This window comes from Glycine soja, chromosome 5, assembly GCF_004193775.1.
Source record: "Glycine soja cultivar W05 chromosome 5, ASM419377v2, whole genome shotgun sequence".
Lineage (NCBI taxonomy): Eukaryota > Viridiplantae > Streptophyta > Magnoliopsida > Fabales > Fabaceae > Glycine > Glycine soja.
This window is the reverse complement of record NC_041006.1, coordinates 37,906,823-37,932,691: the sequence shown is the minus strand read 5'-3', so window position 1 is coordinate 37,932,691 and position 25,869 is coordinate 37,906,823. Positions and strand designations below refer to the sequence as shown.

Here is a 25,869-nt window from a genome sequence, read left to right as displayed (position 1 = left end):
CTGCATCACTCCTGTCCCATCTGCCTAACTAAAGTTCTTCCCAATACATTAAGTTTTATCCTTAACGAGAGGCTTAAAAAAACTATTTCATTGTGTTCTTATTGTATATCACAGGAAGATAAAAGGTGTATGAAAGCTAAAGAGACTTGTGCAAAAGAACATTAATTAGGGTTTGAGCCTTTGGAAAGCTAGAGAGAAATATTTGGAAATGTGAGGATTAGGTACTATTAATCAAAGTTGGTGGGGTAACAATATTAGCTGTTTGGTTGATTAATGTAATTTGAAGAATTTTTTTTTTATTCGTAAGAATCGAAAATAGTATCAAAAAATTTATAATAATTTTTACATCTTTTTTCAATCAACTAAATTATATCTATTTTATTATAATTTGAAGAAGTTAATAATTATATATATATATATATATATATATATATATATATATATATATATATATATATATGGATAAAATTATAGTCGTATACTTTGTGTTATACTAATTATTAGACGTTGATTCTAATATAATCTAATGCTTATAACCTAAACCTAACTACTTCACAAAATATGTGACTCCTTCTCCTTGGTTTCACATTGAGTCTCCTGGTTCTGGGCACACACAAAAAATAAATAAGACTTTGCGGCAATTACCTCCTGTGCCTGTGCCTGTGATAGCTTGCAGAAAATTAGGGAAGCAGCTATTAACAATTGCCAGTTGCTATTACAGGTGTATAACTAAATTGGCTTGGCATTTATATCATTAAAATAGATAATAATAACAACAATGGATTTTAATTAATTCATCGTATACCACTTCAATATCCTTTTCTTAATCATAACTCAATTTGTGAAATCACAATATTAGATGATTTTTTATTCAAATTGATGAACAACCATCCTTTTATGAGTATTTGAGGATCTGGGAATTTGTGTAATTGCTGCACAAAGATTAATCGGAAAGGGTTGGGTTTATCCGTACACGGTGATCCCAATATTTGTGTAATTCATGCGCAACACAAAGGGGGTTTTTAGATTTAAGAGGCACATGTTTTGGGATCACGTATATCAGTTTAGTCATCATTGCAGCAAGTATAGCAGTGGTTCATTCATATAATCATATTCAAAATTGTGAAATCACAGCATTTGATATTTCTTTTTATCCAATTTGAGAGTGCCCTCTTTTTTATTATTTGGCGATTGAATTGATTGGGATAATGACAACAAAATATGGTTTTTTATTCACACCCCTTGTTGCGCAGCAATTACATATTTTCTGCTAGTGAGGGACTTTTATTCAATAGAGGCACAAAGTCTTAAAAATTACCGATTCCATTCGTTAATGGCTGCGCTGCAAAGCCTTGTTTTTTTTTTTCAATTGTGCGTAGGAGGCTGAACGGAAACAAAAGAGGATGGAGTCACGTGCTTTTTTTTAGTAGGGACATCGGAAGCGTTAGATTATATTTAATTTAAGATGATATTATTGTATTTTATCATTTAAAATTAAAATAACATAACAATCAAATTCCACTATATAAAAATCATTAATTCTTAAAATATTTTAAATAGCGATGAGAACATGTGGTAATGATGATGCCAGGATAACAATAATCTTAATGAAAAAAAAAAAAGAATGATGTAATACAAGAGAGAGGTAATGATGACGTAAATATCGTAACATTAAATTTTGAGAAACAAAAGAATTAATAATTTTTTTTGATAAAGTTGATTGGTGTTGAGTGATAACGCATACCAACATGGTGTGGATATGAGCAGTTATATATATATATTAATCTAAGCTTCTCATGACTCGGTAGAAGTTTGTTCACAGGGATGATTGCTGCATGTTATCTTCTGCAATCATCGTCCTCATTTAACTACATTTTGCCCTTTCTTCTCTAGGACCTTCACATCACATGGGTGTTGCAGTTATGGAGAGAAATGAATAAAAGAAAGCTTTACCCTAGCTAGTAGTTTGAAAGTGAAGAAGCTCGGATGTTTACTTAAAGGAATCTGAGGACTAAGGAAATTAAGATAGCGTTATACAAGACAGTGACATACAGTTGTCTGGGTAGCTTATGTAAAATGTAAAGAAACACGATCAGTTTCTTTAAACTTATTTATTAAAATAAATGTTTATTTAATAAAATAATTAATATTTTTATTTTTTTAAAATGTTAATCTAAACTGTTTGTTTGTGCTTAAAAAGCAATTTTATACTTATTTTAAGAAACAAATTTTATTTATTTCTTAAAAAGAACACTTATATAAAAAGTTATTATTTTAAAGATATTTTTCTTAAGTTTAAACAAATTCTCCCATAAACTTTTAAAATTATATTTTGGCTTTGTTGTATTGGTATAGTTTTGATATGGTGAGTGATTTTTTTTTTTATAGTGTTACAATTAGAAATAACTTTGAATATCTGTTAGCAACACTAGCTGCAGCACACCTCACGACAAGCCCAAGAGGGTCACTCACCTACGTGATTACATGTGAATCCACTAACGAAGAATATCCTCTGCATATCATTCTGTTACTATTGCATATCAGTTTGTTATTATCTCTTATCCACCTTCCCATTTCCATTGTAACCGTTTTAGTGCTAGTTTGTTAGATGTGTAGTGCTAGCTGACCATGTGGGTCCATTATCCAAAATGTGGTCATCTATAAATAAGCTATCACGAGTAGAAATGAGGAGAAGAAGAGAAATTTGCACTTAATTTTTAGTAGTTTAGAATAGGAATTTTATCTTGTTCTCGAATACAAGGCCTTCCCTTTGTCCTAGTACCTAACAGTATCACTCTTAGAGTAATTAATACAAAAGTCGATAGTCATTATTATAGTAACAAATAATAATCAATTATTGATTAACTTATTCAAATTAAATTCTTCTTGCATGGAATGCCAGAGATAGGTAGTTTTAGCAATTTTGTACGGTTAGAGAGCAACCTTTGGGATCATTTTCCAGTTTGCGGCTTCCCTATTGCTGGAAACAACATTAAACATTGTTCATTCTTTCTAAGGAAATCAGGGTTATAAATGGAACTACGCTATATATTGAAAGTGTTACCCCAATGGAAGACAATAAAATGTGCTAACACGTCCCATGAGAAAAGATGGATGAGATGTTCCATTCCATTTCTTTTGAAGGCTGGTTTATATAGAAAGGTATCTTCCCTAAGCTTAATTCTGAGTATGCTTCTTTTGTTTATGCAAATAGCTTCACATACATCCATATGAGTATGCAAATTGAACTTTTAGATTCTTTGTTAGGTTTAAGATAGACGATTGGCGTAGCCAACCACATTCAATTGTCCACTCGATTATTCTGTTACAGATCTAGTCATTAGTTGCTTCTTTTTCTATATTGTTACAAGAAATGTGCTTAATCCTAAAACTTGCAATGTGCTACATTAACATTAAATTATCATCAATTGTAACCATTTGTATTGGTTCCGGTTCTTGACAGGGGATTGTGTTACGCCCTCAGCAACCAACGTAAACATGAATCACTCACGAGTCACAAAAGATTTTGTTGTTGTATTGGTTCAGTTGTCCCACTCAGATGATATATTGTCTGAGGCCTAGCTAGGATTGAAAAAAATAATATAGATAAAAAATTTGAACTTCCAAGGCAGAAAATTCTTTACATCATGCGTTAATGCTTGAGGACATCCTCATCTCAATGTGTTTAGGTAAAAGAAAATACATTGAGAAGCATCTTCTCTGTGTTTAGCTCAAAGAAAATCAATGTTGTTAAAATGAATTAAAGATTGTAACAAAGAGAATTTCAACAAACAAAAAAAATATAACACAGAGAAGTTCTTCAATTGCATAATTGGCTAAGGTGTGATCCTTAAATTGAACACGTATGTCAATGGGAGCATCAGAACCCACCAGCTCTGCGGTATGGCTTTATAAGCTTTATTTGGTCGATTACATACAACCTGCTTGTCTTGATAGGAACATGCTGTTTGATTCCTGCATTCAACAAGAATAATCAGAAGAAATAGTGGTGAATGATATGAGAAATATCATGTATAATTCTATGATGCACTCAATTATAGATGTGTTCCCATTTCGAGACCAAACCTACCTTGATCCACAGAATATCACAACAAAGTTTGCTTTTGAACAAGTTATTAGACTTGTTGGGTCATCAAGTGCAAAACTATATGCTGCAGGGCACACTTGTTTGAAAATTTTGGAGTAGTTTGAAGCCAAACATGTTGCAGGGTTTCCATAAGTTCCTCTGCAGCAATACTCATCAGTATTGAAGACGTCACACGCGCTCCGGCAAGCAATAACTTTGTCGTTGTCCTTAGAAGCAAGCTCTGAAGGGCAGTTCTGCCTCAAATCTCCATCACAGCCAACAGTGCTGCAGTTCCCTGTGCCATTAATAGCTTTCACTACTATAGGCAAGTTGAAACCATCCACAAGGCTAACATCATAGAAATCAGGTTCACCAAGAGTGAAGTCAGCACTTGTTGCTGGAGGGCTTCCAGGGACAGTACAGTTTATGCTGGTGCCACAGCCACCAGTTTGGCACTTTCCATTGCCATTGTTGTCAAAGTTGCAGCCTGTTCTAGCCCATATCCTCCCACTCCATCCATCAGGAGCAGTATATACAGTTGATTGCCCAGATTTCAATGCGAAGCCATCGCCACTGTGGTTGTCACTGCGCGTTATTCCGGGCCATATTGTCTCCTTGCAGTAATTTACTAGAGTGAAAGTCTTACTGCTTCCACACAGCTCAGGTGCTGCCAACAAACACGTCAAATTAGCAAGCATAAAAGTAAATTTTCATCTAACTCGGGCAAATTGTTTTTTCAAAAGTGAAGGAGCTCCTTGTTTTAAGAACTTAAAATTTGGTTCAAAACTCCATGATGAGAATTTAGTATGCATTGCAATGGCAGAGGATTACTAGTTACCAACTATGTTAGTGATGAACCAAGAAAAATATTCAGTTGAAATTTGAATTTTTTTAATATATTAATCGAAATAGGAATATCGGAAGTTGGGAATGGAAGAAACTCTACACATAGGGCTAGCCTCACTTGTGCAAACCAAACAAAACATTAGACTTTAAAAGAGAAAACGTGCCTTTTTGTGTTGTTCTCTTATTAGAATTGGAGTTGCATCTCGGTAATCCACATAATAAAAGTTTATATATTAAAGGTCATAATATGTTTACTAGGTAAAACTTCAATTCCAATTGGAAAACAACAGTAAAAACATTTAAGGAACTGTATCAAAATTTTGTCAGGCTCTAAATGCTCCTTTTGCTTCACTAAGGTTGGCAACAAATAAAGCTTAAAAGAATGAATTACCTGAGGCAATGACAATGAAGATGGAGGTGAGTTTCAGCAGTGCAATGTGTGGACTAGCCATCTGCTATTGCTCTCACTCTCTCTTAGTTATGTGACATTTGATGTGGTGATGGGTTGTGTTATTTATGAGTACGATTGAAGAGGACAATGGAAGAATACGTGAGGAAGAGAGTTTGTGTACACTGACAGCCTGAGCAAGCTTCCTTGCTTAATCAGGCAAAAAATACCTTGCCCATTTATGTCACACTGATATCCTAAAATTCATATGTTCTGCACCTTTACGCACTTTTCACTGATCTTACAAGCCTTTCCTTTTTCTTTTTATTCTGTTTTTCTCTTGTTTTACAAGAACCAAATTTGCAATGACGCTATTTATTCACTGGTTTGTCCTAGCCTTGAGAAAAGGGAGGGAAAAGTTTTGTTTTTTTTTTTTTGTTTTAATGTAAATAAAGTGTTATGTTTTAACTCACTTGGTTGGTCAGATAAAAATCGATTCTCAATCTCACATATGCTTTTCCTTTTTCAATTGTTTCGATAAAATTATGGGAAAATGGTGCCACTTGGGATACACGACGATATATAGTGCATATTGCAGAATCACAGAATAGACATGAAAAAAAAATTACAATATTTTTAAAATTGAATGGGCCTGATTCATTAGCACAAACCTTGTCTAATGTCTTCCCTTGGTGATGCCTATCTTGGAAAGGAACTTTTCCAGTTAGAACATAGAATCTCAAAGCAAAGCATTCAAAAACTGTACACGCCGTGGATCTATTTGTTTCCTTGGGCCATGGCTCTATATGTGGTCCATTCAATGTCCACGGAAAAATAAAAAATGCCTTATCACAAAGCTTGTACTGAACTTGGCAGGAGCTTTCCTTTTAGTGCTTTTGATCTTTCTAAATTCCTCAAAAGGGAGTTTCTCTCTTCTCATACTTTGATGACTTTGACACTTTCTTTTCATGGATTTTGTTGGAAAGAAACCATCTATGTGACTATGTCTTTCTTCCAAACTAGATCATAGCGATTGCAGAAGTTTAGAGTAATTATTGGCTTTTCTATCAAATGGACGTAAATTTTTTTGTTTTTTTAGTTTGTATTGTTCATTTTATATTAATGTATTGTGTTGTTTTTAATTTAATAATTATTTTTATTATTAATTTATTAGATGTTGTTAATAGTAAATTCCTTTATACAAAATAAATAATATTATTTCATAAATTATAAGTTAATATTAGTAATAAAATATTTTAATATTTATTTTAAAATTTTAGTTTTTAAAATTTAAGTATTTAAAATAAAACAAATATTAAAAAATATATTAAATAACATTATGTTAGTTTTTTTATTTCATTTACAAAATAAATCAAACTCAATAACATTATTAAAAAATTATATAATTTTTAAATATATTAAATATATAAAATATATTAAATAAAATAATATTAAAAAATATATAACATATTAAATACATATAAAAAATATATACAAGATATTAAAAAACTAATAACAAGTAAAAATAAAAATGTTTATTTAATAATTAAATAAATAAAATTTACAATTTTTAAAAAAGATTGACAAGAAAATACAGCTAAATAAAAAAAAATTGTAAAACAAAAAACTTTAAACATAATTAAAAAAACGACTTCAAAGTCATAAGATAAAAAAACATATAAAATTTTAAAGTCGTAAATTAAAAAAAATAAACTAAAGTTGTAAAAAAATTTACGAATTAAATTGAAAAGTAAAAAAATAATAAGTCGGACTTATTTTATTTTTTATAATAATTTAAAATCAATCCTCAAATGGAAAAAGAAAAAAAAAATGTCCCTATTTGTTAAAAAAAACCGTAATTATTAGGTGTACTTCTTTCCAAATTTCCACTTTAAAAGTTTTATGTCTTATTATTCTTTCCAAATTTCCACTTTAAAAGTTTTATGTCTTACTATTCTTTCCTGTACTTGTTGATATCATCTTGATCCCACCCAGATGTTTCTGATGCAGATTCTATAGATTCGATTATAATGGGCATGTAACAAGTAACGACAAAACATAGCCTGATGTAAACTTGACTTTGAAAATGCTAGAGATCTCTCTCAAGGACTGTTCAAGACCATTCCATTATTCCCCTTCTTCTCTACAAATCTCAAGAGCCCATTAAGGACAGTAAAAAAAACTATTATCAGCAATTGTGTTTAAGAGTAAAACAAAGAGCATCCCCGGCTTTGTTAGAATTTCATATTTAATTGTGTAACATTTTTCTTTGTTAGAATTTTATTTCATATTTAACATATACTCTTTAATTCAAATCTAAAACTAGGATTTCTAGTTTTCTACATATTGTAATCCTTTCTTCATGAATAGATGATTGATTAATTGTTGATTAAAGTGAGAGAGATTATGTTTTATTATTTGTGAACTATTCTAGTTTATCAAGTTTCTCCGTGATGCTAAAAAAATAACTTATCAGTTAGACCATTCATAATTGATTGTAGTATCTTCATTTTCCAAAATTTCGGATTAATCATAGGATGTGGGTCATTATGCGAATCATACCAAATTCTATGTCCATTAAAGAGCATCGAGTCACAGTATTCCATAACATTTGGTTTGACTCTTGTTCTCGTTGGCATTAAATCAAGGTTTTCTTACAATTCCAATTTAAGGACGATCCCAAGAACATCAATCCGGCTACAATATCACCAATTCTTATATAATAGTGCATTTTTTTTTCTTCAGAATTTTGAAATTCTGTATATTTATCTACTTCATTGTATCAATATTGGATCATCTTTTCTTTCTTAGGGATACTTTGCACATTTCGTGGTAGATCCTTGTACTTAACCTTCAAAAATTAATATTTTGGATACTACAGGAATTCTTAATATATATTGGTTTGATTATTTCTCCATGAAATTAGTTTTAGAATTAAAGAGAGAGGAAAGACAAGAGTGGTAAGAACATTGGAGGGAAAAGCTAAATTCTTGAATGTAAACATGGGTGGTTTGAGCAATTCTATTTGCTTGAGTGAAACACGTAAGGGAGTGTAGTGATGTCATACTCTTTTGCTTACTTCTTTTTTCAAGTAACATGGTGGGAGACAATCTTGAGTATGAACTCAAACTACACATGGAGACAATATTAAGGGAAATGAGGTGCATGTTGAGGGGCGATAAGAGTAATTCGACAAGAGGATGAGTTTGATTGAACTCTTGAGGAATACTCACACCATACTTCTTGGAGGTGAAAAGTTGGTGTTAGAGATGAGAACAAAGACTACTATGATAGTGATAATAAAGAAAATTTAGTGGAAAGTCTTCATAGAAAATTTGAACATAATAGAAGAAACCGAAATAAGGAAGATGAAAAACTCGATGGACATAAAAATAAAGATACTAATGTTTTAAGGCAAGTCCATTCTCTGGGCATATCTTAAAATTTAAATGGAAAAGAAAGACCGAATTCATCTTTGAGTTTCATAATTATTCTGAAGTCAAGAAAATCAAACTTATCATAGATTAGTTTTTTTTATTATTATGTAGTTACTTAGAGGACCAACTTGTTGTAAAGTGTAAACAAGAGGAGAAATATAAAACTTACAATTAAGATTGGGATAAAATGAATGCCTTGAGGAGGAGGAGGAGATTTGTGCCCAACCACTACTATTGAGACTTGTACCAAAAATTGCAAAATCTTACCGTGGGCAACCATAGCATGGAGGATTACTATAAAGAGACGAAGATAGCCATATTGGAGCCAATGCGAAGGAAGATAGAGAGGCTACTATATGGTGCGATATTCTTGAATGGGTTGAATAGGGAGAGATTGTAATGTGGAGATCACAGTTGAGCAACAATTTAAAAGTTAGGAATGATGTGTCTATTTTCTATTGAATCAGGCTAACGTCATCATTAAGAAAAAAAAAAGTCGCATTACATATATTTTGGCAATTAAAAGATCATATTAAAAAATTTAACAATAAAGAGATAGAAAAAGTAATTTAGCTAAAATAAATTTTAAGAAAAAAATATAAGTAAAGCATAACTTAAGGAAGGAGGCCTACACCTATTTTTCATTTTAAAGACTCAAATACAATGCCTTATTTAAGACAAACAAAACTTATTGCCACTTAAATCATCAAGTATTAACTACTAGTTGACTTCATAACTTTTAATATTAATCTTTTTTGGCTGGGACTTTCAAGATTAATCTAAAGGTAAAAAATAAAATCAAGAAGAAAAAAAAAGTGTAAAGCCTCAACTTATTCATTAAATATTAGTGTATCACTATTCACCGTATATGAAAATTTACCTGAAATTAGGTTAAGCTGTGTTTCAACATAATTCTGGGCATTTCAACTCAATGAGAATGAAACATTGAAACGCACGCGCAGCAGATTTTTGTTGTATTTTGTGTATTTTTATTCAGAGAAAATATTTAAATATTGTGAGGGTATGGTTTTCAAAATTCGAAATACCAAAATAAAAAGATGTCTTCCTCAAACTCCCGCTTCTTCTTCTCTATCTCCAATTAAGAGAGAGAAAGAGATTTCGGCTATGCCATCCAGATCTTTCCATTTCCATTATTAGGTAAGCCTCGTCAATTCTCACTCCCTTCATTCTCTCCTCACGCATCCTTTCCACTTTCATTTCTATCTAGTTTTTTTTAATTCCACATATGCATCAATTCTCATCTGGGTATTACTATTCTTTATTTGCTTAAAAATAAGATTCTTTACAAGTTTAGCTTATCTGTTACCGACAGCTAAACTTGTAAAATTTACCGTTTAATCCATGTCTTGGGTTTTCTGGATTCTTGTTTCAGATTTATGGACTCTTCCAATACCGTGCTTACCAAATTCGTGTTTTTTTTTTCTCATAACCGCATAAAAGAATAATCTTTGTTGTTGTTGTAACCAAGCCGAATAACATGGTGTGAATAAAAGACTTTTGTTGTTGTGCTTGTTTTCATCACTGCTTGGTTTTGATTTTGAAAGATGGTGTTAAATCTGTGTACACTTTAACAATTATCTATTTGATTCTTCATTCTTGCTCCCAGCTATGGATTCTATGCCTGATGCCATTCTCCAATGCATCTTGTCCCGAATCACCAATGCTCGTGACGTGTCATCTTGCAATTGTGTTTCCAAGAGATGGAAGGACTCCACTCCCTACATCAGAACCCTCTACTTTCCTCGCAGCTCATTTGAAACCCCTTCTTCTTCTTCTGAGGGTGCTGACAATATCATCAAAAGAATGGTGTCAAGAGTGGTGAAGTTAGAGGAGCTAATTGTGTATAGCCCCTTTTCCCCTGATGGCCTTGCATCATGGCTCTCACTGGCGGGGCAAACTCTTCTTCAACTCGAGCTCCGAATGGACAACCTTGCTGACAATCGGGGCTTCCATGAAAGCCCTTCCAAATTGGACTATATTGGTGCTGCTAAGAATTTGGAGTCTCTGAAACTGTGGGGTGTGTTGATGGTGCGTTCCCCCAAATGGGATGTGTTTCCTAACCTCAAGAACCTTGAAATTATCGGTGTAAGGTTGGAGGACCCTGTGTTGAGTGTGGTGCTTCGCTCATGCCCGGTTCTCACCAGGTTGTTGCTGCTTGGATGTGAAGGGGTTAGGTCGGTCTCTATTGAGTTGCCATGTTTGGAGGAGTGTAAGCTGGATTTTTATGGGATGGGGAACTCTTCTCTCACTTTGACTTCCCCGCAAATTGAGTCCCTTGAGGTACAAGGCTGTAGCTGGATTAGGGTCCCTGAAACCAAGCATTTGAGGAATCTTTCCATATCCAACAGTGCAGGTAGTTAACTCGTTAAAGTGGTTTTTGTGTTTATATATTTGTTGTTGACTGTTGTCTGTCAGACAATCATTTGTGCCTCTACTTAAGTTTCTGGGATTGTTTGTTCGTGACATGGTATGAGAGCCTTTGGGATTAAGTTAAGTGCGTGTTTGGTTTGGTGCCACTAAAAATGAACTCATGTTGCTTATGCTTGAAATTATGGACAAACGCACAAGCAAACACACTAAGTGGTATAGACAATAGAGTTTAATCCTTGCCTTTTATTGACAGTTCAAGCCCAAGGGTTCTTCCTTGAGTGGTGTATTAGAGATAGAATATTTGAGATTGTAGGTCAATCACATTGTCCATCTCCTTTTGTGTCCTTGTTTTCAAGTAATCTCCAGAATTTGTCTTTTGGACAAAACTTAGATACATATTCATATATATATTTTTTAGCATTATATTTGATTTAGAATTAGAGTTTTATTTTGATAACCTATACTGATCTTAATGTTGAGATGAAACTCCAGTTTTGATTAGAGAATAATACCCAAAGCATTTATGTTTGTCCCCTTTTTTTGAGTTTAACTTACTTTCCTTTCAATTTATTTGCTTTCAGGGAGAGTGTATATGGTTGATTTTGGAAATCTTTCAGCTCTGGAGTATCTGTGTATGAGAGGAATCCAGTGGTGCTGGGATGCCATTTGCAAAATGCTGAGATTGGCAAGTAAGGTGAAACACCTCTATATGAAGGTTGAATTCACTGGGGACTATGATGCACTTCAACCCTTTCCAGAGATTGATTTTGTTGACTTCTTCAACAGCCATCAAAAGCTACAAAAGTTTGATATTCATGGAGCCATGTTTGCAGCTCTATGCCAGAAGAACAGTCTCAAACATGTAAGTTCATAATAATTCTACCCTTCTGATTGAGGTGTTATTTAATATTTCAATTCATCTAATGAGGATATTTCACAGGTGGATTCAGGATTCGGGATTCCGTTTTTGGAGGAGGTTGTGATCACAGTGAGGTCACCTCTTAATGCTGAACAGAAAATGAGTACTCTTGAATCATTGCTGAAGTACGGGAAAAATCTTAGGAGAATGGTTATAAAGATTCTTGAGATGAAGAGCTGCCATAGTAGTGCTGATGATTTTTTTGACGAGATTTGCCGGTTCAGATATATGAACCATAACATAGTTCGAATAGAATAAAGCCCATTATTATTTCTTGATGCCTTCTTAATTTCAGACACTTTTTCTTTGGAGCTAATTATCTGTTAAATTTTTCTCTGGTATACGATTTTGTTGTATTGATTTTGAACTTCATTTGAAAATTGACTGTCGTTTTAGTAAATTTGGAGAATAAATTTAGCATCCCTGTCATGATTCCAAAATATTGCAGTTGCTTTAAAGATCCTAATGATTTTTTTAATTTCTATCTGTTTAAAGGATTATACATTATTACATTATACCATTTTCAATTATGGAAGCTAAGATGAACAGTGAACCGTTGATGTGAAGTGTTTTCATGAAGAGTGCGTATTGTATATTTTTTTTCGTACCAAAAAAAATATAGTAGCAGCCAGCAGGTAACGAGTTAAATATGAACACCAATAATTTCTTGAGCTTCATTCACCTTTATTCTCTTTCCTCCCTATTATATTATTCATCATATTTCTTATATTCTTTTTATTCTTTTCTTTTTATCTTAATTTTTTATATCTATGTTACATTTCATAAAGATGTGAAAAAATGACTATTGCAATAAGCAAGGAGCTTATGGTGATTATTTAAGTTGTCTACGCATTATCTTTAATAAGAACAATTAAATGAATTATGAACAAATTAAAAATCCTGCTTTGTTTTGTTTGGTGTTTCATCTAAAGTGTTCATTTATTTTAAAATTAGATCAAATTAATTTTGAATTACTAAATGTAATTAAAAAGTGTCTTTATATTAACTTGTATCATAACTTTTATATTAAAATAAAATATACACATGGTGTGAGAAATTAGCATAAAACTAAAACACAGGCCCGTATGATTCGTGTCAAACAATGAATTAAATTGTATTGGAAAGCATCTCATACAAATTGAACTTATTGACAATGGATATGGATGTGTTTGGAAGGATTTTGTATAATTTATTCACATTTATGAAAATAAATTTATAATTTTTTAAAAATATTTTCAGTTTATTTTAACAAATTTATTAAAATAACTTCTTTAACATGTTTTAATAAATTTTAAGTAAATAAACTCTTGTATGATAATTTTTTATTGAATAAGAATGTTGACTAAATTCACACACGTTTTTGTTTTAATTGTTGTATTATGCTATGCCTATATGTGGATTATAAGATTTACAAGGATATTTTGGCAGTTGGACATCAAGTAATAGGAAATAACTTCTATCATGCAAATTTTGTTTTAAATAATTATTTTAATATAAAATACTACCATCTTTTTTAAGAAATGAAAACAAGACTATATTTATTAAAAAAATCAAACACAGCAGTTCTAAACTTTTTTTTTAGATTAGTTATAAACTAATAGCATAAACTTTTATTTAATTGCGCCCGTCGCTAATTTATTTTAATGCTGATTTCCTAATCTATTTTTCACTAAATAAATAGGTCTTTATTTTTATGAAGTAACAAACAGGTCTTCTGTTTTCAATACTTTGTTTTTGTCCTTAATTAGAGGATTTATGGCTTTTGAAGATTGAATATAGTTAAAATCTAATGTATTTGTATTAAAAATTATCCGATCAGCAAAGTACTTCTAAAAAAATGTACATTAATAAATATGAAAATGACATATACATCTAAGTTATATTTTAAAAATGTATAATATATGATTGAATGATAAGTTTGCCCCCAATGCTAAATAAAAATTAGTTAATTAGATACTTATTATGCAAAATATTCATTCAAGACAAAAATTTCTATTTTAATATACTTTTTGTTAAATAATGATCACATTTGGAGCATAAATTTTGTTTACCTAACGTTATTTAACTTCAGATTTAGATTTAAAACCACTAAAAAAAAAGAAAGAAAGAAAGAAAAGAACCACACTATTTCAGAGAATCTTTTAATAATCAAATGAGATATAAATTACCTTGGTATGATTTTGTATGTTCCTAACGTTTTTCTTACATACATCGAAGTATTTCCCTGCCAACTTTAACATCTAAATGTGTTTTTAATTTTTTATTAGAATAGAGTTTACCAGACTTAGTTTTAGATTAACATCCAAAAAGATAAAAATCTCTCACGTTTTGTTTTTCTTTAACGTGGTCAACAACTTTTCAACGAGTAATAATATGTTTATGAATCCATTATACATCTAATTGACTCACATTCCAAGGGACCACTTTGCTTATTTCGCAACCGAACTCTGAATTAATATAAAAAAAATCCTGATAAACCGAGGGATTAAAAAAAAACATATAACTAAACGCATACTACGTGCGTGTTTATGAAGGGCTTCCCCTAAACACAAAGCAATTAACCAAACAGACCTTTACATCCTCAACAGCATTAGCAATTGAAACACAACCATGATTGAACACACAAAAACAATACTCCTTGATGAACTTAATTTTTGTCCTACCCTGTAGTTCCAAACGCAAAGATGGTAGCTATAACAAGAACAAGCAGGTATGAAGACCCACTTTTACTCAAGTATCATTCACTAAAATTCTTTCCCTCTTATCTGCAGATTTTCATATCCCCCAATCATACAAGACAATTCATTGTAGTAATCATCCGTGGAAAAGAAATGTTGGAAACTCTACTTGTGGTATCAAAAATTTCTGTCTACACTTGTAAATAGTGTTCATAAAAATTCTTTTAAGTTATTATATGTTTGCTGTATCACAAATAAAATTAAATTAACTAATCTATATAAGCTTCTTCTTCTGGAAGTACCGCTTCAAATACCACAATTGCAAACCAGAAACTGCAATGCACATAGCCAAGGACATAATGCTAAACCATGCCACTCTGCCATTTGTTTTTTCACTCACAGTCCTCATATCAGCTTCCCTAAATAAATAACCCAAAAAAACAAAAATTAAGCATATGAAAAGTTTTTAAAAGATTATTTGCAATAAACAATTTGAGGGCGAGCCCTGGTGCAGCGGTAAAGTTGTGCCTTGGTGACTTGTTGGTCATGGGTTCGAATCCGGAAACAGCCTCTTTGCATATGCAAGGGTAAGGCTGCGTACAATATTCCCTCCCCCATACCTTCGCATAGCGAAGAGCCTCTGGGCAATGGGGTACGAAGTTTTTTATTTGCAATAAACAATTTACAGGGGAAGATGTTGATGTGATTGGAATTACCTTCCCTTAAGATAGAGCAAGTTCTCATGGATGGCCTCTACTGCTCCTTCTAGCTTTCTCAGCTCAAGCTCGACTCCCTAGGTATCAATCACGTGTAGAGACAAAAATAAGCAAAGAGAAGCATTCAAGATAAAAAGGTTTAGGTATAGATTTCAATTCAGATTTGGATCCTCTCACGTTATGTTATGAAAGAGAAAGATACAAAAGAAACTATAGTAATACACCATTATTTGTGTAGGGTCCATTAAACATTCTATAGTGTCTTTTCCACTCATAACTTGAGGGGAACATCAAATAAGGAACATGAGAGGATCCAAATTTTTTCAATTCACACGCAATTACTAACTGCTTTCAGCTCACAGTGCAAAACTACTCCAAGCAAACTACAAACCTAAGAAGCTCTTAAAAACTATTTTAAAACAGTTCTGAACTCATTTCTTATTATACCTAGAGTAAATGTCAGCCCTTGATGGGTAAAACACTTAAGTTCTATCTACCTATAGTGTAGGGAGATTCAAAATTATGCGTATCTCTTGGAAGTTTACCTCAATCTTCTCTTTTCTAGCAACTGAATCCCAATCCTTGGCTGCAATTCCAATTTTCCAATCAAGGTTTACATTAACCTCAACAACTCCTTGACTATGGCTATCCACCCAGAAGCATGCAAGGTAGTTCCCAGCCTCTTGAGTCGTAAATGCAATATTACCATGTGTTGTGTTCTCCTTGTGATGAAGATTGTTTCCATATGGTGATGTCACCTAAAGGAAACAAATTACTATTAGAAACCAAGAGACAAGTAATAGACCTTTATAACAAGCTGTATCAGAAGGTTGTCATTCAAGAGCCAACCAGAATTACATCCTGAAAACACATAAACACAAGCAAGTCTAAACAACAGAAAATAAACTATTATTACTTAGTAGAAATGTAAAATGTTTCCAAGAACATTTTTTCAAAATTATTAAACCTTATTTCTGTTCAGACATGAAAGTTTGTAAATGAAGTTATCATGCAAGGGATCCATGCCCCAGGTAGCTGAGGTATTGATAGAACATCAATTGATAAATTAGTGGTTTTTTCATTACTGAATCACAGAATTCATACAATACGGAAAAGGGTTGCAGTTCCCCAGTCTTATGACTACTATAGAGATTATTCTCTGTCCAAACTTACAGAACTACTGCACAGATAACACCCTTCTACATCACACTACATACTTCCAACATGACAGTTATTATTACTTGTGTATCTAATGATACATAACTTCTCATGAGAGCTATAATTTGTTCCCATCAGTATTAAAGTCTCCAACTCTGTCATCTTTGATCTTGGCAACCACTCAACATAGCAAGAATACTATCTGTGAACCATGCTGTAAGAAATCTCCACCATTATGTGTGCAAACCATATTTTAAGATGTTTTTGCCTTTCCATTACCACCACTTCTCCAGCAGCAAATTATTCAATGAGCTCAATGACAATGAAATTGGACTGTCTGGCCAAGAATTAGACCAGCTGAGTAAGAAAACTTCCATCAAACCTCACTTAATATAGATGGCCCACACTTGTAGACTGACCTAAGTCTGTAGACTGACCATCCAATTATAACTGACTCACCATATCACATCACGGTCTTGGGGCTTAAAGAGCCTGTGGGTCTTGAACCTTCAGGTCCAGTTACCGCCGACACAAGGGTAAACTGGTAAGGTAACTAAAACTCAAGCTTTAGGCCCATATAAAAAATATTTTCTATTAGTTTTTATAAAGCAAAAAAGGCCCCATATAATGAAAAAAAATGTCATATGTTAACAAAAAGGCCTCAAATTTAGCTCTCACGTTTAAATTAAAAAAGGTTCTTTTAAAGTTTGCTTTAAGCCTTATTTACCGTTAGGCCTGCCCTGGGTCCAGTATAGCGAGATTCTAGATTCAACCCACGCATGACTAAGGCACCATTGGCACCATCCCCTCGTTACATGTGAGGGAGGTACAATGCACGCCACTCCCCGAAATGGTGGGAACCGTTAGAGAACACACTCATCAAGTAGCTGTGATCTATCCGGGTTACAACAGGTCAACATAGTAGAGGCACGCTATGGTTTTTTAAGTTCATACCGAGCTTTAGGACTCCCCTGGGGCCTGGCGTGTGTGTTCTCCAGCGCGAACACCTAGACCATTCAGTCTCCACAGACATATATACCAAGAAATTGGGAGTAGTTTTAAGCAATAAAAATTACATTCACTGATAAATATATGTAAAAACAAAGCAAAGTTATGAAAATTCATAACATTATTATAACACCACAAACGAATCACGCAAAATTCATGGCCAACATAAGACAATGGGATGATAAATACCCAAAGATAAGACCTAAAATTAACAAATTTCCACAACATGGTCTTCCAGGTAATCAGTTGAGCAAGCAGCACCTCTGCAAAGCCCTTCAAATTACCAACAACACAAAATAATTTTCCGAAACTGAATAGTAATAGCAAATCCACGACAAAACAAATCCGTCAACACGCAAATCAAGGAACCAAACAAATCAGAAGACGGGAAAGAGAATCTAATGAGTAATTGAAGAAGAACCCATGACAGAAATCGCAAAAGGGTGTCGTAATGGAAGGGAAAAAGAGTACCTTGACGGCGATGGTGGGGTTGTGGGTGTGATCACCGGGGATAACGACGTAATCGGCCAAAACGACAATGTTGTGTTGGATTTCTTCAGAGACGCACTTGGTGCCAGTGGTGGGTAACGACAGCCAGATAGCCAGAGCGGAAGGAAACAATTTGGTCGAGAAGAAGAAGAGTAGCAGCGTTAACATAGCTCTGTTCCCCATAGCAGCCTCCACACTCTCTCTCTCCCTCTATGCACACAACACAGCAACAAACAATCTTTTTTCTCTCTCTATGCACACCTTGGATTGGATCTATATCTAGGTGGCCTGCTCTATGGTTTCAGTTTTTTTTTTGTTTATTGTTTTCTTTATTATTTTTATTTTTGAGTAAAGTATCAAATTAGTCTCCTATTTGTGGAGATGTTGTCAATTTGGTCCTTGAGATTTAAAAAATATTAAAATGATCATCGACTTTACATTCTGTTTGTCATGTTAGTCTCTATCGTTAGTAGTCTCCTAACACCGTTAGTAAATGTGTGATGTGACATATGACATAATTTTAAATGTTATATTGAAAAATAAAGAGTCAATTTTTGTATATAGTGTCAAATTTATTCCTAATAATTTTCAGTCTAATTGAAAACATGATGAATTCTTTCTCACCATTTTCTTTCTCCTATGGTTGAAGGATAGCGTTCATGTGCTAGGTTCACGTCGATCATCGCTCTCCCAGTGGTGGTGGTTGCCGTTCTTCGTCACCCTTCATTGTTCATTGACGCAATCAGTGCTTTGGTGTGTTTCACATCGATCATCGTCACTCTCCAATGTTGATTAACGCAATCAATGTTTTCCAGTAGAGGTAAGGGTTTTGTTTTTCACTGTATTTGGTCTTCTCATATTGAACCAGCGTAGTTGAACCGACACTATATCATTCAAACAGTTTGACGTGACATTCCCCCTTGTGTTTGAATTAGTAGACATGATAGACCACAAAATAAGAGTAAGAGGAAAAAATGAAATGAAAGTGTGAATGTTAAAGTAGTCCGTTAGGATTTTAATATTTTGGAGAAAAAGATGATCACCTAAATTATGTCATTTTAGTCCCTTTAATGTCCACCTTATGTGGTAAGTAGAAGAAACTGATGTGGAAGTTTCAATGTGCGTCCAGGTGACACTTAACGTGACATATCACACATTTGTTAACGGTGTTAAGAGACTACTAACGACAAGGACTAACGTGACAAACGGAATGTAAAGTCGATGATATTTTGACATTTTTTAAATCTCAAGAACCAAATTGACAACACCTCCAAAAATGAGGGACTAATTTTGTACTTTACTCTTTTATTATTTCTGCCCCCTCTTACTTCCCTTGGCTGGCTTAAGAATTAAAGGTGGCTTACTTTTAAATCTTTATCTTTATTGATTAAAAATAACTTAATACTTATTTATTTTACACTACAACTTAACTTGTCTTTTTTTTTTCTTCATTCTTATTTATTTATTTACCAATTTTGGTCTATTTGACTGATTTTTTACTCCATTGTTTTAAAAATTGTCCTTATTGGATTAATTTTTAAAACTATGATTATGAGCACAATTTAAAAAATTCAATTTAACTATCTTATCTTTATTCTTAATTATTTATTTAGAGGAGTGCTAGTGACATTTTACATAATATTTTCTTTATGATTAGTTAAAATTTATTAAAAATCATTCATTTTTAATAAATTTAGGAGAGAAAAACATTTTCTCTTTCATGAGTTTATTGAAGATGGGAATGTAAGGTAAAAAAGAAAGTATTACCAGCACTCGGGATTATTTATTTATACCATTTTTTTTCTATTTCACTAATTTTTTATTCCATTTGTTTTCTACAGTGTCCCTATTGGACTAATTCTCAAAACTTCGATTATAAACAATATTTGGAAAATCTAATTTAGCTTTTTTATTCTTATTTATTTATTTATACTATTTTTAGTCTATTAGAGAATAATAAAAATAAATCATATTTTTTTTATCAACTTTCTAACCTTGTCTCAATAAAAAAAAGTTGTTACTAAATATTAAGTATAAACGTAAAAGGTGACTAAAAATTGGCATATTTTTACAGGTTGAAAAACTAAATTCATCAATTTAAAAATATAGAGATCAATTCACTGAAAATTTAAGGATAAAAACATATTTTTTTCCTTCATTATATTATGTCACCTTTGCACTTGTAGTCAAATCTATGTATAACTACGAACTTAAAAACTCTATTTATCACTTAATATAAAACAGTCAAACTTATTAAGAAATACGTTATTTTAATACAATTATTGTAAAAATCACTTTTGGGACTATTTATTTTAAATTATTCAGTTATAATATGTTAAAGTAAATTAAAAATTACACAAAATGTTAATTAAAATAAATTTTATAAAAATATTATTTAAATAACTAGTGATATGATATCAATACTAGTTATTAGTATATGCTAAAAGCCAATACTATATACTAAATTGTACAGTAATTTTTTTAACAAAGAATTATTTTTTAAGCATTAACTCCAAATATTATTCAAAGGATTTAATCTTAAATTTAATATATTAATCATTTTGTTCAATTAGGTGCCCCTATATTTTAATTCATTATTGGAATTTTTTTCTTCAAATTTATTATTTGAATTCCCATAACTAAAATCAGACATTGATAATTAATAAGAAACGTTGACTGTCAGGTATTATTATCTAATTGATCGATAAAATAATAAATAAAAATTAAATGACATGTGATAGACATATGACGGATAACTTTTTTTTTAACCGTATCTAATTTTGAGGATTCAAATAGCAAATTTAGAAGAAAAAAAAAAGAAACTCTAATAAAATATAGAGAGACTAATGTAATGAGTTGGAATAAATAATGAGATTATTTTTGCAAATAAGTCTATTTTTTAACCATGCCTTTAATTGGTCCTCATTCAATTCTTTGAAGAGGCAAAAGTAAACATGACAATGGGGCGGGGTGGGGATGGGTATTATCTCCCCAATCTTCGACCCATATTCCCCCAGCATGTTCTCATACCTATATCCTATACCCGACCAGTTAAAATTTATTATTCTATTCTCGTACCCGTTGAAAATCAAGTATCTCCGATCCTGTCCCGTATCCGATTCAAATTAGAAAAATATTTTTTTTGTAAAGAAAATATTAAAAATTTGATTTTAGAAATAAATAAATTGATTGTTAAACATTTATTTTTAACTACTTATATATCAATAAATTTATTATAGCGCATGCGTCTATAAAAATCATTAAGAAAAGAATATTAACTTATGTAAAAATTTTAAAATAAAATTAACTAGTAAGAAAAATTCTAAGCCTTTTAATTAAATTATGCAAAAATTTTAAAAATTTTAAGTGATGGAACGGATTTAGGATTGGGACGAATATAATAATATCATACCCGTACCTAAATTTTGATGATTGGAAAAAATTCAAACCCAAACCCATACCCAACCTGGATATTAAGTCTAGACAGTTTCAAACGGTTATTCACAAATATAGATTTTCTTCTCATGTCTAAGCAAAAGTCCAATCACCCGTTAGGTTATGCTTCTTCCTTCGTGATCGTGTTACTTCCACCTCAGGTTATGGCTGTATTTGTATATGGATTTGGACCCTCTCTAGCATACCTCTCCCCTACAACCGTTCAGTGTCACTCTATCTCTCATTAATGATATTTTAAAATTATAAGATTGATTTAGAGTATATATATATATATATATATTTTGGTTTGAATATTTTTATTAAAAAAAAACTCATAAATCTAATGATTAAAATTTGCTTTTTTTTTAAAAAAAAAAACTTCATCATTCATCTTCTTTTTTCATCCTCTAGCTCTTTCTTAATTTTGTTTTCAGTTTTTTTTTTTTGCTGCCTAATAAGCAGCACCGCAGGAAATGATCGGTTTTGGATGTATATACATAGATCATAATTTGATAATTTGGCATTTTGAATTTTGATCCTATTGGATATATAAGGATAACGAGAATAATTTTATTTTCCCTATATAACCAAATAAATTATATCACTCCTTTTTGTACACTTATTATAATTTCATTCATGCTTTGACCCGATACATTATTGTGCGTTTTTATTTTAGATATAATGTCAAGTATTAACATAAGCACGATGTTTATATAAATAGTTTCATCAGTTTTATCCTGTCAAAACAAAAAAAGTTTCGTCAGTTTAATTTTTACTAAATAAGGCAAATTCTATATCAATTGAAACAAGTCTTTCTACCTTGACAGGGATTGAATCACACGTTAATTCTAGCTACTTTTCTAATTTCTGTGTCTGAATTTTTATGCACGTATACAATTTAGGCCAGAATAAAGCCCAACTTAGGAAACTGCGCACTAATCACCAAAGCAGCATTGATTCCAAAGTTTATCCTAGACGCAGTTTTAGTTCAAACTTTTGTGACTACTGAGTACCCCAATAATATATTGTTAAAAATTAAAATAGTAACTGTATCTTACTTTTCTGTAGTTCATTTAACAAACATTTCAGATAGTTGAATTAAAGTGAAAAAATAATTTAGTTATTTAAAAATTACTTGAATCAAATTGCCGGCCCTTAGATAAGAAAAATCATCGTTCAGACAAAGTTGCATTTAGAGAAAGCTTAAACTTACCTTATAGATGAGAAGAAAAGAAAGTTCCAACGGCTCTCTAAGCCTTTTTCAAAGCATAATGAAGTCTAGTTCATTAAAGAACATTATAATTAATACAATGAGGATAATTTGGTCCTCTATGTTTAACGAACCCATAAAATTTAAACCCGGGATATTCTTTTTTCTTATACACTGAGAGAATCAAAGGGGTCTAGATGAGTAATTAAGTAGGATGCGTATGTGTTCTAACTTTTTTTTATCATTTTTTATTGTTATGAATAAAAAAATACATCCAAAAGAGAATAAAAGATCTCATAATTATATCTTATCTTACTGGTTTCACTGTCCCACAAGAATTTTCACTCAGATTTGGTCCAACATGCAGGTTTAGGAACCACGTGATCGTCCATGCATTCCAATAATGCCCGGGCAATCAGTGACAAATCTACGATCCTAGGTTTTATTTTATAAAAAGTATAGGTTTTATTTTATAAAAAGTATAGTAATTGTTAGATTTAATTATTTATTTAATCGTTACACTTATATTATTTTTATGTTTTATCCTTATATATAGAAAATAGACATTTTAGTCCATACACATGCACTTTTAATTTTATTTTGGTCTTTATTATCGACTAATATTAACCCTGTTAGCTAATACCATCGATTTCTATTTTTTTAACATTGTAGAACAATCACAAATTTATTGCTAAAATGATAATTTTTGTCCATTTAACAATCATTAGAGAATTTATAACAGTTTTACCTAACAAAGTTAAGATACACTTAACAACAAAAACCTAAACAAAATTAAAAATGCATAGAGACTAAAATGACTAATTTCTATGTATAGTAACTAAAACTAAAAAGAATAATATAAAATCAAATCAAATGAGTAATTAAACTTAATTATTATCATAACATAAAAAAAACATGAGATAAAATAAAATATCTAATTAAACATAAAAAGTATCTAATGAATCAAAAGAGCAAAATATAAGAAATAAATTAGTCAATTAAAGACAAAACATAACAATAATTAAAAAACAAAGTACAGTGGGTTCAAATTATATAAACAGAGGGACAACCTTGAGCATCATGAAGGATTGCAGGTGCGCCTCGTTGCTTAGCGCAGCCACGAAGGGCTGGTCGAACTCCTTCAGTGCTCCTTGGTGTACTCAATTATTCAACCGAGCTCACGTCGCCACCATGAGCATCAATGAAGGATTGCACCACCTCCATCTCTTTAACAGTACAAGGTTCCACTTCGAAGATAACTTCATCTATCGTTTTCTGCGTAACCAGCTTCTTCAATTCTTCTCCTCCCTCTGAGGGTAGTGTATCATTCTTCAATTTCTCTCCCTCCGCAAACGCAATCTTCTTCAATTTTTCTTTCAGGGTGGCTACAACAACCTTGTTCGATTCTTCTTCCACCGCAGTTGCGGTTGCAACCTTCTTTGGTTTTTCTCCCTCTGCCGTATGCAGGATTGTCGTACTGGATGATTTTGTTTCTTCTCCCATGAAAGAACAAGAGAAAAAAGAGAGAGAAGAGAATTTGAGAACTAACTTGCTCGAGATTTTGGATGATACATAGGTGCCTTTATAAGGAGAGAAAGGTGGCGTATTTGAAATTTTGTTAAGAAGTAATAAATGAAAGCTATAACTATTAATTTCTCAATTCTCATATTTGTAATATGAAAAATTACATTTTTAAAATGTTTTAAAACTGTCGAAAATTGTCTTTTAAATTTATAAACTGCAATATTCTAATGAAAGGATCAACAGACAAAATTTTCATCCGAAACAAAAATATGGTTACAAAAAAAAATATTTATTTACCTGCATTGGGGTATTCTAGTAATCACATCCTGCTTCGAATAGTATAATTCTTGATGAGTGTATAACAGGTGTGACACCTTTGGAAAAAGTACGTTAATGTTCAAGTCAGATATCAAACCAACTAGGTTAATAATTAACATAATAAATGATAATGAGAAATTATTGTCTCAATAATCCAACTCCTCTTTATACAAAATTACTTCAATGTTCAAGTCACATATCCAACCAACTAGATTCATGATCTTTACTTGTGATTACCATTTTGGTTAATCAATGTTTTGTTGTTAGTTACAAAATGATCGTTTGCTTAGTTTTATATTAGTATACTATTTAGGTGTTTTAGGTCTTGCATGGTGATTGAGATTGATATAATCCTTATAATTAATGATGTTTAACTTGTGTAAACTATAAAAAAAATTGTTTACTAATTTTATAAAAAATAATTATTTTCTCAAATTTGAGACAAAGAATAACATGGAATAATTAAAATCACAAAATAAAGCCAAAAGAGCAACACAAATATGAAAAAAATATTTACAAACCTAAATTGAAATAATTTTTTGGGATTGTCTAACTTACTCCAAGTAAAAATAATATTAAACAATTTAAATGATTCAAATTTTTATGTTGTTCCAACCATCTTTTAAGTGCAAAAAAAACTATACCAATCATCTACCATGAGGTCATTTAACACCCATTTTTACTTGAGATAAGTTAAACAATACCATTGTTTTTTTTTTTTTATAAAAAATTTATATATTTTTTTCTGAATTGATACAATTTCTTTGAATCTCAAACCAACATGTACTGATATTTTTTTTTTAAAAATAACATGTGCGACTAATAACGACATTAAAGGAAAAAATGCAACCCACTGTGAAAAGTAAACAAACAATATTTTATTTATATATCATAAAATTTAACATGAAATAATACTATGAAATAAACATTACAATCATAGTCTCGTTATTTTCACTGCCAAAACCCTAATTCTTCATTGACTTATATAACTCGTTTCAATCAATCATCATCAACCTTTTTCAATTCTTAATTCTTCTCCCTCGGCGGGTGTAACATTCTTCAATTTTTCTCTCCCTCCTCCGTGATCGCAACCTTCTTCAATTTTTCTTCCACGGTGGTTACAAGCTTGTTCAATTCTTCTTCTTCCTTCTTTGGTTCTTCTCCATCCGCAGTATGCAGCATTGTCGTATTGGATGATTTTGTTTCTTCTCTCATTGGTGTTGCAGAGCCATAGATAGCAGGAACAAGAGAAGAAAAGAGAGGGG

At 31.6% G+C, this 25,869-nt stretch overlaps 3 protein-coding genes across 3 annotated transcripts; 1 reads left to right on the top strand and 2 right to left on the bottom strand.

Annotated features, from left to right (window-relative positions):
• Window positions 1–3,588: 3,588 nt before the first annotated feature.
• LOC114413038 (thaumatin-like protein) lies at window positions 3,589–5,464 on the bottom strand. Its single transcript, XM_028377192.1, has 3 exons — window positions 5,325–5,464; window positions 4,091–4,754; window positions 3,589–3,975 (listed from the first exon to the last, which is right to left on the bottom strand). Exons 1-3 carry the CDS (start codon window positions 5,383–5,385, stop codon window positions 3,837–3,839), a joined length of 864 nt encoding a protein of 287 aa, XP_028232993.1. The 5' UTR covers window positions 5,386–5,464; the 3' UTR covers window positions 3,589–3,836.
• Window positions 5,465–9,693: 4,229 nt separating this feature from the next.
• Window positions 9,694–12,492, top strand: LOC114413037 (F-box protein At1g10780-like). The gene is made up of 4 exons (XM_028377191.1): window positions 9,694–9,916; window positions 10,386–11,132; window positions 11,731–12,011; window positions 12,090–12,492. Exons 2-4 carry the CDS (start codon window positions 10,388–10,390, stop codon window positions 12,324–12,326), a joined length of 1,263 nt encoding a protein of 420 aa, XP_028232992.1. The 5' UTR covers window positions 9,694–9,916; window positions 10,386–10,387; the 3' UTR covers window positions 12,327–12,492.
• A 2,190-nt stretch (window positions 12,493–14,682) lies between these two features.
• On the bottom strand, window positions 14,683–18,382 carry LOC114413036 (transmembrane emp24 domain-containing protein p24delta3-like). Its single transcript, XM_028377190.1, has 4 exons — window positions 18,100–18,382; window positions 16,008–16,220; window positions 15,463–15,539; window positions 14,683–15,165 (listed from the first exon to the last, which is right to left on the bottom strand). The coding sequence occupies exons 1-4, from the start codon at window positions 18,298–18,300 to the stop codon at window positions 15,021–15,023; spliced, it is 636 nt and encodes a 211-aa protein (XP_028232991.1). The 5' UTR covers window positions 18,301–18,382; the 3' UTR covers window positions 14,683–15,020.
• Between the last annotated feature and the right edge of the window lie 7,487 nt (window positions 18,383–25,869).

Coding starts and splice junctions, on each gene's coding strand:
- LOC114413038 (XM_028377192.1), bottom strand. CDS start 5,385: ATGGCTAGTCCACACATTGCACTGCTGAAACTCACCTCCATCTTCATT. Junction 4,755..5,324: donor CTTCATTGTCATTGCCTCAG/GTAATTCATTCT, acceptor GTTTGTTGGCAG/CACCTGAGCTGTGTGGAAGC. Junction 3,976..4,090: donor GTGATATTCTGTGGATCAAG/GTAGGTTTGGTC, acceptor TGTTGAATGCAG/GAATCAAACAGCATGTTCCT.
- LOC114413036 (XM_028377190.1), bottom strand. CDS start 18,300: ATGGGGAACAGAGCTATGTTAACGCTGCTACTCTTCTTCTTCTCGACC. Junction 16,221..18,099: donor ACCCCACCATCGCCGTCAAG/GTACTCTTTTTC, acceptor TGTTTCCTTTAG/GTGACATCACCATATGGAAA. Junction 15,166..15,462: donor TTGCTCTATCTTAAGGGAAG/GTAATTCCAATC, acceptor TTATTTATTTAG/GGAAGCTGATATGAGGACTG.
- LOC114413037 (XM_028377191.1), top strand. CDS start 10,388: ATGGATTCTATGCCTGATGCCATTCTCCAATGCATCTTGTCCCGAATC. Junction 11,133..11,730: donor TTCCATATCCAACAGTGCAG/GTAGTTAACTCG, acceptor ATTTGCTTTCAG/GGAGAGTGTATATGGTTGAT. Junction 12,012..12,089: donor AGAAGAACAGTCTCAAACAT/GTAAGTTCATAA, acceptor GATATTTCACAG/GTGGATTCAGGATTCGGGAT.